This window comes from Triticum aestivum, chromosome 1B, assembly GCF_018294505.1.
Source record: "Triticum aestivum cultivar Chinese Spring chromosome 1B, IWGSC CS RefSeq v2.1, whole genome shotgun sequence".
Taxonomy (NCBI): domain Eukaryota; kingdom Viridiplantae; phylum Streptophyta; class Magnoliopsida; order Poales; family Poaceae; genus Triticum; species Triticum aestivum.
In genome coordinates, this window is record NC_057795.1 from 577,113,984 (window position 1) to 577,126,901 (window position 12,918).

At 44.5% G+C, this 12,918-nt stretch overlaps 1 protein-coding gene across 1 annotated transcript; it reads right to left on the minus strand.

The window, feature by feature from the left end:
- Positions 1-216: 216 nt before the first annotated feature.
- LOC123139483 (proline--tRNA ligase, cytoplasmic) lies at positions 217-11,760 on the minus strand. Its single transcript, XM_044559279.1, has 13 exons — positions 11,517-11,760; positions 10,707-10,754; positions 10,517-10,602; positions 9,876-9,968; positions 6,694-6,810; positions 6,069-6,256; positions 5,140-5,206; positions 4,075-4,197; positions 3,831-3,983; positions 2,656-2,940; positions 1,397-1,615; positions 585-678; positions 217-459 (listed from the first exon to the last, which is right to left on the minus strand). Exons 2-13 carry the CDS (start codon positions 10,732-10,734, stop codon positions 395-397), a joined length of 1,518 nt encoding a protein of 505 aa, XP_044415214.1. The 5' UTR covers positions 10,735-10,754; positions 11,517-11,760; the 3' UTR covers positions 217-394.
- Between the last annotated feature and the right edge of the window lie 1,158 nt (positions 11,761-12,918).

The following is a 12,918-nucleotide window of genomic DNA, read 5'->3' on the forward strand; positions in this document are numbered from 1 at the left end:
CAGCCGGTGATCACTTTTATGGTAGGTAATCATGTAGGTGAGTTTTCCCTGTGAGTAAATGCTCTTCGCCACCAGGCCGGGGACGCCATCAAGAAGCTCCAACGTGGGCGGAGACGACGAGTAAGACGAAAAGGTAACCAGAATCTCACAGAAGACGGCGGGGGAGGCCGACTGCTGGTCAGCACCGCGGGCGCCGGATGGGGCGGGGGAGAGGGGTAATATTTTCAGATCCATCACTTAAGGTTGTACACAATATATTTCTGGCTAGCCAGTCAACACTGAACTGATCGACATGCAATCATTACTCAAACATCAGGTAGTACAAGAAATAAACAGCTTTGCCAGAACAAACGATCCACGAAAATGGCAATGTATAGGTGACAGAACACTCGGATCAATAGCTGCGACCCCAGAACGACCACTTTTGAGCAGGCTTTCCGGAAGCAAAGCACGCGGTTCCTGAAGTTTTGTGCACAACATCAATGTCAAGGATAGTGCGGCGTAAATGGAAGCATCATTTGCAGCAAGTATAGCAAAAGAGAAATCCAAATGAAATAAAAAGCACTGCTGTCTGCATAGCATACCAGAAGGAAGATCTGGCTGGTCAAATGGAGTACACAATGTTTTCGCAGCTCCAAGTTCACCTTTGGTCCGAGCTTTCACGTCCTTCTCCACCTCCTGCACAGCACAAGGGAAGAAATTGTATGCTAAACATGCCAGAGTTGCAAACACCTAATGTAGCAAAGCAGGAAGCCCAACTACGGCAACATAGAATTGTGCCAAATGCTAGTCCTCCACTTGAACAAGTAATCCTGCGGTCAAAACTCACTATTCTCAAATACATCCATGATTTGAAATAATTTTTCTGACTCCAGTTCATGAGGATCATGGTAATTAAAAAAAACCATTGACTAATATGAACTAGAGAGCACACACAGCATCCAAGAGCAATAAGTGACCTAACAAAGGAGGGGTGCTCCGAGTCTTATGTATGCCTGGATTGTTGAGTCATGCAAAAATAACTACAACTTCTGGTTTTCTCACATACTAAAGAAACGCCACAGCTAATAAAAGAGGCGCTACCCTGGTGGAAACATGAAATGAAGCTATCAGGTGATGAGCAAACTGAAATTAGAACTTCCCTCATGCATCAGCTTCAGTTTCACCAACTTTGTGGAGTTTTATATAATATCAAGGTTTAGCTATACAAGTATCAAAACAATTCTCCACAAATGTGCACATCCCATTACTCCCACTACAACTAGCTTTGCGTGCATAGAACATACGCTAGATACCAACATGTGTGCCATAGTCATTAGTTCTGTTCGTTATTAGTGACTGAAAAATATCTGGGTGGGAGGGGAATAGGAGAAATATAGGGCAGGACATAAAATACCTCCTCATCACACCATGGAGCCAAGATCAACTTTTTGTCATTGAGAGCTGCTATGAATTCATCCCAAGTGCTGATGATTACAACGCAGGCATCTCTCTTTGCTTTCGCTGTTTCCAATAAGTTTGCTTGAATCCCGTCCAGCAACACTCTAACCTGCTCAACCAAGTCGGTTGAAGGAATATCAACCTTTGTACCATTGTCTCGCCGGACAATGCGCACCTGTAAATACAAAACATTATATTCCATTTAACTGCCAAATGGGCAACTTTAAGGGATTTAAATCTTTGCGACAACTCTGTACATATCTAATCCTCAGAAGATGAACCAGTTTGTGGGCGCAATCATATGGTTAATCAGGCAAGTAAAAATAATTCTAAATCTGTACGTGCAAATAACTCGTGGAATCATGCAACAGTTCCTCTGACTAAGATATCCCACAAAATCTATTTTTAAGGGAGAAACAAGTCCATGCAGCTTTGGATCTAAACAACAGTCAGCAATGAAGACATTTCGTGCAAAGAATTGTAGAACAAAAGGCTTATTCAGTACACATGGATGCTTATTCCTGATTATTCAGAACAATCAGGAAATTACTTCTATTTTGACATTCCTGATTATTCAGATTAATTTGGCATTCCTGCTTATTCCTGATTATTCAGAACAATCGTGAAGAAAACAATAGCACAGATGCACAATGAGTCAATGACTCCCTTCCATTTTGACATTCAATTATAAAGGGTTCTTAAATAATTACTCTGTTAACCATCTCAAAGTTTCCAAAACCCAGTAAGAGAACAAAACGAACAGGATACAGGTGAGAATCATCAGTAGACAACACAATTCATACTCTTTCTTAACAGCTAAAGAGAGAATTTTAATTTCGAGTCAGTTGTCACAAATATTATTAAAGTCTAACAATATGTATGTTAATATTAGCCACTTACTTTCACCACACACAAAAAAAAAGTTACGGCCTAAGTCCAATGTATGACAGTTCTAATAAAATTTTGAACACGAGCACATACACATCTTAGGCTTCAGGAACAAGTTAAAGAAGCAAAATATAACATCTTCAACAATAGGAACAAAAAGAAAACATGCTATATGAAGTGGGGAGCAACCTGTCATAAGGCTGGCAGTATTGTATGAAGGATATGAAAGGCAATAGTGCCCATTGTAAATATACATAGAGCGCAAAATGAAACGAGAACAATTTATGGAGCAAATTATTCACATGATCAAGAATCAATAACCAGTACCTGCTTGTTCGCCAGATCTTTTGGACCTATCTCGATTCTCAAAGGAACACCTTTCATTTCCCATTGAGAATATTTCCAACCAGGAGAGTAGTTTTCACGAGCATCCAAATCTGCTCGAATCCCAGCTTGGTTCAAGGTGTAAACAGCCGACTCACACGCCCCTTTAATAGCTGTTGTGTCAGCATCTTTAAATGGCACAGGAATGACAATGACCTGGATAGGTGCCACCTTTGGTGGCAGCACTAAGCCCTTGTCATCACCATGTGTCATTACCATGACCCCAATCTGCAATAAGAGCATAGCTACATATTACAAATGGCAACATAACTAAACAGAATATTCAGCGACTGAGAATCATATACACAAAATAAAATAGGATGTGATAAATTATATTAACAAAAGAATCATTGATATAGCCATAGTTGAAACACATGGCTATTGCCAACACTTTGGGCTAGCATTAAAAGCTAGCTCCAAAGGGCTTGGTAGTTAAGGGCACACTAAGTTCTCAACAAAACGATGGATAAAACAAAAATGGAAGACCCATCATCATGATTTTCATTACAAAAACTATGGATCAGGCCTTGTTTTGAGTTAGGCAACTCTAAACATGCTACTACATAGAATTACATGGAACTGCAAAATTAGATTAACTACATTACAATATACCCATTTAGCCTACCCCAACTTGTTTGGGACTAACGGCTTTGTTATTGTTGTACATTTCAATATACCCATTGTTGGAGCATGGGCACATTCTACTGGTTATTGCACGACTTTCCTAGTTAAACTAGGCAAATTCAATTTCTACTCGTAAACTGCAAGGTCCTGCCTTTCGAGATTCCTCCAAACAAAACAAATAAATTTTGGAAAGAAAAATACATCCAGATGTATACCAGCATTCCCCACGCTAGTTCCTATTTACCATTCTGTTCAATCTCTTTGCAAAGATACCATTATACTCCAAATATTATGCTGAAAAAGATAAATACCATAAATACCAAATATCATAAATACCATGAACCTATTCTCCAACATTTGATCTTTTCTGGTCAAACTTATAAGCTTATTCGAATGCTTACATCACAGCACGATATATAAGCAGAAAGTGCACCAGTATGATTTAAAAACTTCTTTGCAAAGTCCATTTCGAGTAAAAGAAATATAAGAATTACCGCGCGGGTAGTGTATGCCCAAGAGTTCTGCCACACCATGGACCGTTCACCCTTTTCATTCTCAAAGGTGATATCAAACATCTTTGCAAAGTTTTGGCCAAGACAATGTGAAGTTGCACCTTGTATACCACGGCCGGTATTTGGAATGAAGGCCTAAAGAAAAACAACCGATAAACTTTAATCTTGCAGTAACGGAAAATAATTCTTGTATTCTTACATGCAGCAAGCAGTTTCTTATCCATACCTCTACACTGGTTGTATAAAGTCCACCGGCAAACTTTTCCATCTCACTTTTCCTTCCTTTGGACACTGGAACTGCTAAAAATTCTTCATATATTCTCCTGTAGAGTTCCAATATTTGGAGGACCTGATAAACATTGCCATAAATGACTGGTTAAAAAAAAAAGGGCAACCTGGTGCATGTAGCTCCCGCTTGCGCAGGGTCCAGGGAAGGGTCCGACCACTTTGGGTCTATAGTACGCAGCCTTTCCCTACATTTCTGTAAGAGGCTGTTTCCAGGACTTGACTCATGGTCACAAGGCAGCAGCTTTACCACTGCGCCAAGGCTCCCCTTCCCATAAATGACTGGTTAACCCTTTGATAATTAACATGCAAATTTCATAAAATCTTATCAAACACAACATAGAACTGATATCACAATACTACATTTATTCAGGTGTTACTCCAACCCATGCGGACAACTTAAATAGTTTTTGGGGCAGAATAACAGCTTAGAACTTACAAGTAAAGTTATGAATGTGTAGAGTTGCACAATTTACACAAGAGGTCAAAACACTGATCCAAGTTTCCAGAACTTACAACTACATACATCACTGCTCCATACTAGCCATCCATAGTCCATACTGAATAAAACCAACCAATCTACTGGTTCACAATAGAACCACCAAAATCAATTCAATATTACTAGATTATTACAACACAGCCAGATTAAAATACCACGATAAGTAGTAAACTACTTAGGCCCTTCGTTACTGAACACACATCATTATAGAATTCAAATTTTGTACCCCAAAAATGTCAGTATAACTTTAGACCAGCTCCACATTAATATGTCATTCCATTAGGTCATTCGCAATGTGTATATGCACCTCCATTTGGTCATTTCAACAAGTATAAACCCCCCATTTGGTTATTTCCAAATTTATTTATATTACTACAAATGAAATAGCCATCTCCTAATAGTGACAAGTTTCCTAATAAATAGGGAGTAGTGCAGTCTTATTTGCTTATATCTTGGTTAGTGCAAATACTCAACATGCCATGCATTCAGGAACGGAAGTTGTAATACCTCTTCATCTGCCTCCTCTTTAGTTGCAAATACTGTATGGCCTTCTTGCCAAAGAAATTCACGGCTCCTGAGGAGAACGGTTACAGATCATGTCAAATAACTTAAAGCAGACGCAGAATGTTTAGTCAAGACAGGTCACAAGCATTACAACGGAAAAAAATAACTATTAGCCATAATGGTAAGCTTTGCATAAACAAGGTACATGAAATTTATAATTTTTGGTTTATACATCTATTGAGAAAATCAATTGTGAAAATATTATCATGACTTTGAGTAAATGAGCAGCAGATTGCTAGAATGTAACAAAAGAAGAACAGTAATTTTCTCACCCAAAAAGAGAGAAATGAACAACAAAAATGGTGGGTGTTATTGATACTACACAAATACTACGTTGGAATTGTATAGACAGAATGAAAATTTTCAGTGTATAAATTCTAAAGTCGTGAAACCTCATTTATCTTCCTTTGGTTCTTTTGTTTCAAATGGTCTAACAAACAGTCATCACAATATTATAGCATTGTAAAGTAACCCGAATGAAAATTGAAGTCGTGAAACCTCATTTATCTTCCTTTGGTCCCTTTGTTCTAAATGGTCTAGCAAACAATCATCTCAATATTAGCATGAAAGTTTTTACTATAGTAATTTCATGATTTTGATGGAAAGAATAGATGTGATGTCCTTGACCCTTGCAATACTTGAAAAGCTTAATACTTCAAGTCTTCAACAGCCATCTTGCAAATATACTGTTTTTGCAAATGAATGTACTGCTTTTTGCAATAATTTTATCAAGCATGCAATCAGACACTATCGCACCATTAACTACTAACAAGACAGTGATGGGGCAGAGCTCTGCGGGCACCATAAGAAAGTCAAACTCGGAGAAGTGCCTAGACAAATGTGGGATGATGGGCCACCAAATAGTGAGCTACCTTATGAAAGGAGTTGGATTGCTAAACTCCCATCTGACAACATTGCACCACTGGTTACACTTCAAAGGTAAGTCCCGGTGGCTTCTTATCCATTTAGAGAAGTATGGATACATGACAGTCTCACTTGTTGGACGGATTGCAATAGGAGCTTCCAGATCAGATTTTCCAGATTTAGTAACCCACGCTACCTGGAGGACAAATAAAAAGGTTACTATCTTCAGAAGGCAATATAAGAAATAGATAAAGTAAATATGGCAAAGCTAATTAGAACGATAGCACAGAGAAAAAGAATTAACATAATACTCATAAATCTGTATCATGATGAACTGGTGACCAAGCACATTGTTTCCGATACCTGTCCTATCTCATGAATTCATATAGAAACCACTACACAGGTCAAAGTAAATAGTAAAACACAACTTACAAGGCGTGTTAAGGTTAAAGAAAACAATCACACGTTTGGTCCATAGTGGTGTGGAAGCTGTTGTCACAATTGTTATTTTTCTTTCAACTGTTAAACTTTCCAAAAGCCACTGTCGTAGTTGTACAAGCTAAATAGCTGACTAAACCAATATATTAACTTGCAAAATACTTCATCCGAAAAGAAATGGAGTAAAAGGCACACCTCAGGGGCAAAACCCTCAATATGGTCTTTCTCCTTCTGCAGAACATTCTCCGTAACAAACAAAGGGAAATAATATGGTTTCAGCTTCAACTTCTTTATTTCTGCATCAAAAAATTCCTGCACCAAATCACATTGATGTTACTTACAAGTAAAACATAATAAGAGGTAATAGCACCAGGAGTCCCACAACTTGTCCTAGATGTGACGATCTGGTCCAAAACTTGCAAAAGCCAACTATTGAGTCCCACAACTTGCATCCAATGTGCAAATTTAGTCCTAACCAATCAGACGACGACAAGTGGAGCCTAGTCAGCAGAGCCGGTCAGCGCAGCACATTTTTCAATTACCCCCCTGGCCTTAGCACAAATAAACCCGCACTACACCACCTGAGTTTAACTGCGTCGCCGCCATTGCCGCCGCGGAGTCCCGGTGGGTCATCGCCTCCTCCTCTCCCTGCAGCCTCTGCTCGGCGCGTCGTACCTGCGGGCGAGGAAGAACTACATCCTGCACCTCGCCCCGAGGGGCGGCCCCGTCGACTCCGTCGAGGAGTGGCACCGCTCCTTCCTCCCGCGGACGGCCGCGCTCGAATCGGAGCCCAGGCGGGCGGCGGCGCCGAGGACCACGGCCCGCGCATCATTTACTCCTACAACCACGTGTTCACCGGCTTCGCCGCGCGGCTCACGGAGGAGGAGGCCGAGGCGCTGCGGACCACAGAGGGCTGCCTCAGGCTGTACGACCCCATCGCCATCGCGGCGTTCCAGGCCATGGAGCGCGGCATCTTCGTCAGCTGCGCGGCGGGGAACGCGGGTCCGGACCCGGGCTCCGTCGGCAACGGGGCGCCTTGGATGCTCACCGTCGCGGCCGGCACCATGGACCACGCCATACGCACCACCGTGAGGCTCGGAAACGGCGAGGAGTTCGACGGCGAGTCCCTGTTCCAGCCAGGCAACAACTCCGCCGCAAAGCCGCTTCCGCTTATGTACCCCGCCGCCGACGGCTCCGACACAAGCTGCGATTGCAGCGTGCTGCGCGGAGCCGAAGTGAGCGACAAGGTGGTGCTCTGCGAGAGCAGAGGCCTGAACGGCCGCATCGAGGCTGGCCAGACCGTGTCCGCGTACGGCGGCATGGGCATGATCGTGATGAACAGAGCAGCCGAGGGGGTACACCACCTTCGCTGACCCGCATGTCCTCCCTGCCTCGCACCTGAGCTGCGATGCCGGGACCAAGATCGCGGCCTACATCAACTCCACGGCCAACCCGACGGCGAGCATCGCGTTCAAGGGCACAGTCATGGGCGCGCTGCCGGCGCCGGCCGTTACTTTCTTCTCGTCCCGAGGTCCGAGCAAGGCCAGCCCGGGCATCCTGAAGCCGGACATCACGGGGCCCGGCATGAACATACTCGCGGCGTGGGCGCCGAGCGAGTCGCACACGGAGTTCTCCGACGGGGGCGTCGGCCTCTCTTTCTTCGTGGAGTCTGGCACGTCCATGTCGACGCCGCACCTGAACGGCATCGCCGCACTCATCAAGAGCCTGCACCCGGACTGGTCACCGGCGGCGATCAAATCCTCCATCATGACGACGTCGGACGCAGTGGACCGCACCGGCGTGCCCCTCAAGGACGAGCAGTACCGCCTCGCCACCTTCTACGCCATGGGCGCGGGCTACGTCAACCCCGCGCTCGCCTTTGACCCGGCCTAGTCTACGACCTCCACGCCGACGACTACCTCCCCTACCTCTGCGGCCTCGGCATCGGCGACGAGGGCGTCACCGAGATCGCCCACCGCCCGGTCACCTGCGCCAGCCTCAAGGCCACCACCGAGGCAGAGCTGAACTACCCGTCCCTCATCGTCAACCTGTTGGCCCAGCCGATCACAGTCAACCGCACGGTGACCAACGTCGGGAAGCCGAACTCGGTGTACACCGCCGTGGTGGACATGCCCAAAGACGTGTCGGTGACTGTGCAGCCGCCGATGATGCGGTTCGCGGAGGCCAAGGAGAAGCAGAGCTTCACGGTGACGGTGCGGTGGGCGGGACTGCCGAGCGTCGCCGGCGCCGAGGGCAACCTGAAGTGGGTCTTCGACGACCACATCGTGCGGAGCCCCATCGTGGTTCCGCCCAAGGCCGCGTAGTAATTCTGCGGCCGGCAGCATGTATAGCTAGCTAGCATCGGTAGGCTGCTGCGCTTCGGTGGTTTTGCGCAGGCTGCATGCAAACTGGAGCGATTTTGTTCTGTAAATAGCGCGAATCAATAAAAATGTGTCTCCAGAACATCTTGTCCTCCGAAAATAGAGGGAATCCATGTATGTGTTTACTTTTTTTATCTGAGGGTCGAGATTTGCAATGAACTGCATGACTAGTTGGCTACGCTCACTGCATGCATGATGGTGGATCATGCAAATATCGGAAACGCCAAGGACAAATTATTTCCTCCTTAGCACAAAGGTGAGTGAGTGGAGCAGGATATTCCAGGAATATACCACGCAGTTAAACTCAGGTGGTGTTGTGCGGGTTTATTTGTGCTAAGTCCAGGGGGGTAATTGCAAAAAGTACGGTGCTGACCGGGTGGAGTGGGCTGTGCTGACTTGGCTCCACTTGTCGTCGTCTGATTGGGTAGGACCAAAATTGCACATTGGCTGCAAGTTGTGTGACTCAATAGTTGCCTTTTGCAAGTTTGGGACCAAATCATCACATTCAGGACAAGTTCTGGGACTCCTGGTGCTATTACCTCACATAATAATGTCACTATCACTTGATAATTAAAAGATATAAATTAACAGCAACAGCAAGGGTACTGATGTTGATTCAGAGTCAAAAACTATTAATATGATAAACTGCCAAAGAAAACATATATGTAATAACAGCTTTCAAACAAGACAGCAACACGACAATGAAGGGAAAATGGAATTTACATGTACAACACTGAAAAAGGGCATTAAGGATTATGTGTTATCAAATGTTGATTGGATATAGAGAAGTTCAGAATTAATTGCCAAATGAAAAAGAAACATGGGCATAAGCATAAGAGAAGTTTCAGATGGCCCCAAAATCAGTCTCAGAAAAAGAGGCCACTCTCAAGAAAGGATGCATATATTTCATTGCATAGAAGGGAAAATAGTAACAAACAGTAAAAGACAGCTTGGTCATTTGGATTTCAGATTCCAGATGATATTGAGAGAACTTACTTTCAGCAACTCCCATATTTCCATCGCCCAAGGCCTCAAGATATAACAACCAGAGATGTCATAGTACTCAATCATTTCACTGTTCACAACAACCTGAACAAACAAATAAAAAAGCTTAAAGAAGTCCCTAGCAAGATTGGGATTAATTTGCAGTATGAATGAAATTTTGCTCGCATTTGTTGTTTCCACTCTTAACGAAAATGCAAGAAACTTTCTGCTCTAACCCTACAAGCAAGAGACAAAGCCCAACTCGGAAACAGTAAGTATGATCACCACTGTACCGGTCATGAGAGCACAGGTAAGCTAATAGAAAGTCTGACACTCAATGGCAAAAACTGATACCTAATATAACATCTTCAAATCCTGGAAGGTCGGTAGTTTCTCTTCGAGAACAACATACAAACAGAATATTTGGCATAGAGCAGTTTGAAAAGAAAAAGGCAGTAGTAGATAACAAGAGCGCCAATATTGCAGATTAGTGCAATAGTACGTGTCAACAAACTTAAAGCTATCACAACACAGAACTTTTCCCATGGCCATCATATGAAAATTAGTTCCACATTGCACCCACCAATCCACCATGCACCCAAATCGAATTGTAAATAAACGTCACCAAGCCAGCAAATAGCAAGAAGACGCGCCTCAGAGTACCACTCCCCAAAGTTATCATCCTTCTTGTACGCCATCCCCAGTTTTGTCTCCTTCTTCACCTCCTTCTTCTTCTTCCCTGCAATCCATGAACGAAGAAACAAGCTCAGAGAATGCAAATATCAAATATTAAAAGTCAAATCCAGAGGAGTCAACAGCTCAAGCAGACAAACAGGAACGCACCTCCGCCTCCGCCCTTGTTGGTCGACATGGCTAGATCCCGAACCACGGCTGCAGCATGAGTAGACGGAACACAATTCACGATCAGATAAGCTCAACAAAAAGAGCAAGCAGGGAAGGATTCAGCTGCATCAGTATCAGGCCAATATGGTTGCGTAAATTCGGCATTTTGGAAAGGCGCCAATACAGGGATACGTTTTACTATTTTTTTTATTCACAAAAATATATAAGTATAGAAGCTAGGAACAGCAGATTAGCTTCTTTCCTCTAATGTGGATGCCGAAGCAGCAGACAGTTAAAATCAAGAACACAGAGTAACAGTACCATTATATTCCCAGTCATAAACAAGATTTGGGTCATCTATCATGCCAACAATACCACTAGTACTAATGCGTTAAGCCAGTATAACCAAGACAAAGCTCCTGCTCTCTCAAATTGCATGTTACTGCTAAGCTTCGATTTAAGGTCAACACGGTGCAGATAAAACAACTTAATATTTTCCTTTTCATATATCGTCATTCATTGCATGTTTCACTGCTAACAAGTTTAAACCAAAAGATTTGCTCATCTGAAAAACTTGAAGTACAATTTGTAAATATTTGCCCCTACAAGCATTATCACAAACACCTATCAAGCAAATTCCTCTCGTGTGTAAACTTGAACATGTACTGGAAAAATCATGAAGCAAGTACTCGTCAAGAAATAATCATCGTTATATTCTTAATGTCAGATCTACACCAAGTACTCATCCAATACAAAAATCAGGAAAATTTTGAGCAAACAGAGGGTTCAAGAGGAAGGAGCGGTTGCTACCAGGGAGGGAGGCGCTGCTGGTGGGAGCGGCTGCTCGACGGAGGTTGGCGCTGCTGGGCTCCTGTACCGGCGGCGGGGCGGCGGAGGGTTCGGCCGGCAGGGGCGGCGGCGGCGGCGGCTAGGAACCCTACTAGCTGTCGCGCTCTTTTTGGGGGGAGGCTCGCTTCTGCATAAAGTATATAGGAAGGATAATTTAGATACATTATCTGGCCATCGGATCGAGCCTGCTACACATTTTTGGCCGTTGGATGCGAGTGGACCGACTGTCCTTGAGGGTAGCTGCTCCGGTGGAAAATTTAGATACAATTATAACCGAGCACCTTTCCAACCATCTCACGCACTCAACACTTCTGGCCATCGGATCGAGCCTGCTACACATTTTTGACCGTTGGATGCGAGTGGACCGACTGTCCTTGAGGGTAGCTGCTTTGGTGGAAAAATCGGGTTAATGTGGTTGATTGGGCCATATGCCTAGCTGACGGCCTGTCTGGCGTACGTCCATGAAAAAAAGACACACGCACAAGCGCAACGAAGAGTTAAGTTGTTCCTCTCCCTGACCTATCGTTCTCTCCCTGTGGACCAAGAAGGTGCCGCTCCCCCTCCCCCGCCCCGATTTCAGTAGCCGCCGCCACGACACCGGCCGCCTGCGGATAGTGCACGGTGATGTGGGGGTCGGCCTCGGTCACGGTCCCATCGTTCAGCCCATCCGCTTCCTCTACCTCACACACGGCAACGACGACAAGATGGAGAAGCTGGGTGCGAGGGGATCCCCAAAAAACCAAGGAGGTGTTCCCCGCCCCCCTTCACGTGGTAAATTGGGCGATGCACTCCTGGTGACGTGGTGAGGGAGTATAAAACGGCAGGAGTCCGACGACGGCGAGGGACGCAGTGCATGAGGACTGGGGAAGGAGAGATGGGGGCGATGGGTTCGCTCGATATTCACGCGAACGCCTTCGGCGATAGCTGTCGAGACGGCCAGCGCCAGCGCGGCCATCAACAAAGTCCGGCTGCTCTTTGGCGTCATGAGCACACCCCTTATGCCCGTTCCGTCCCGCATCTCAGCGTTAAGGGCAGACACTCCAATGTCCAATTGTAAGTGCATCTCGATTTATCAGTGTGTGTTAGGGGAAATGCTAAGTCAAATATCGTCTTGGATGTTTATCTGAGTACTCTTGATTTTTTTAAACTCGTGGTCTGCAACTCTGCGTACAGTATAGACTAATTACTCTGATTACAGTGCCTCAAAAATTGTTCCTTCTTGCAGGAACAAAGAAGGAGCTCCTAGCAGAATGTTGGTGGTTTAGGATTATGTGTTATTGAACAAGAATGGTCATCCCATTGAGTATAAATATTATTTTAATAATCATTTGGCAGGATTAAAAATAATTTTTGTCTTCTGGAG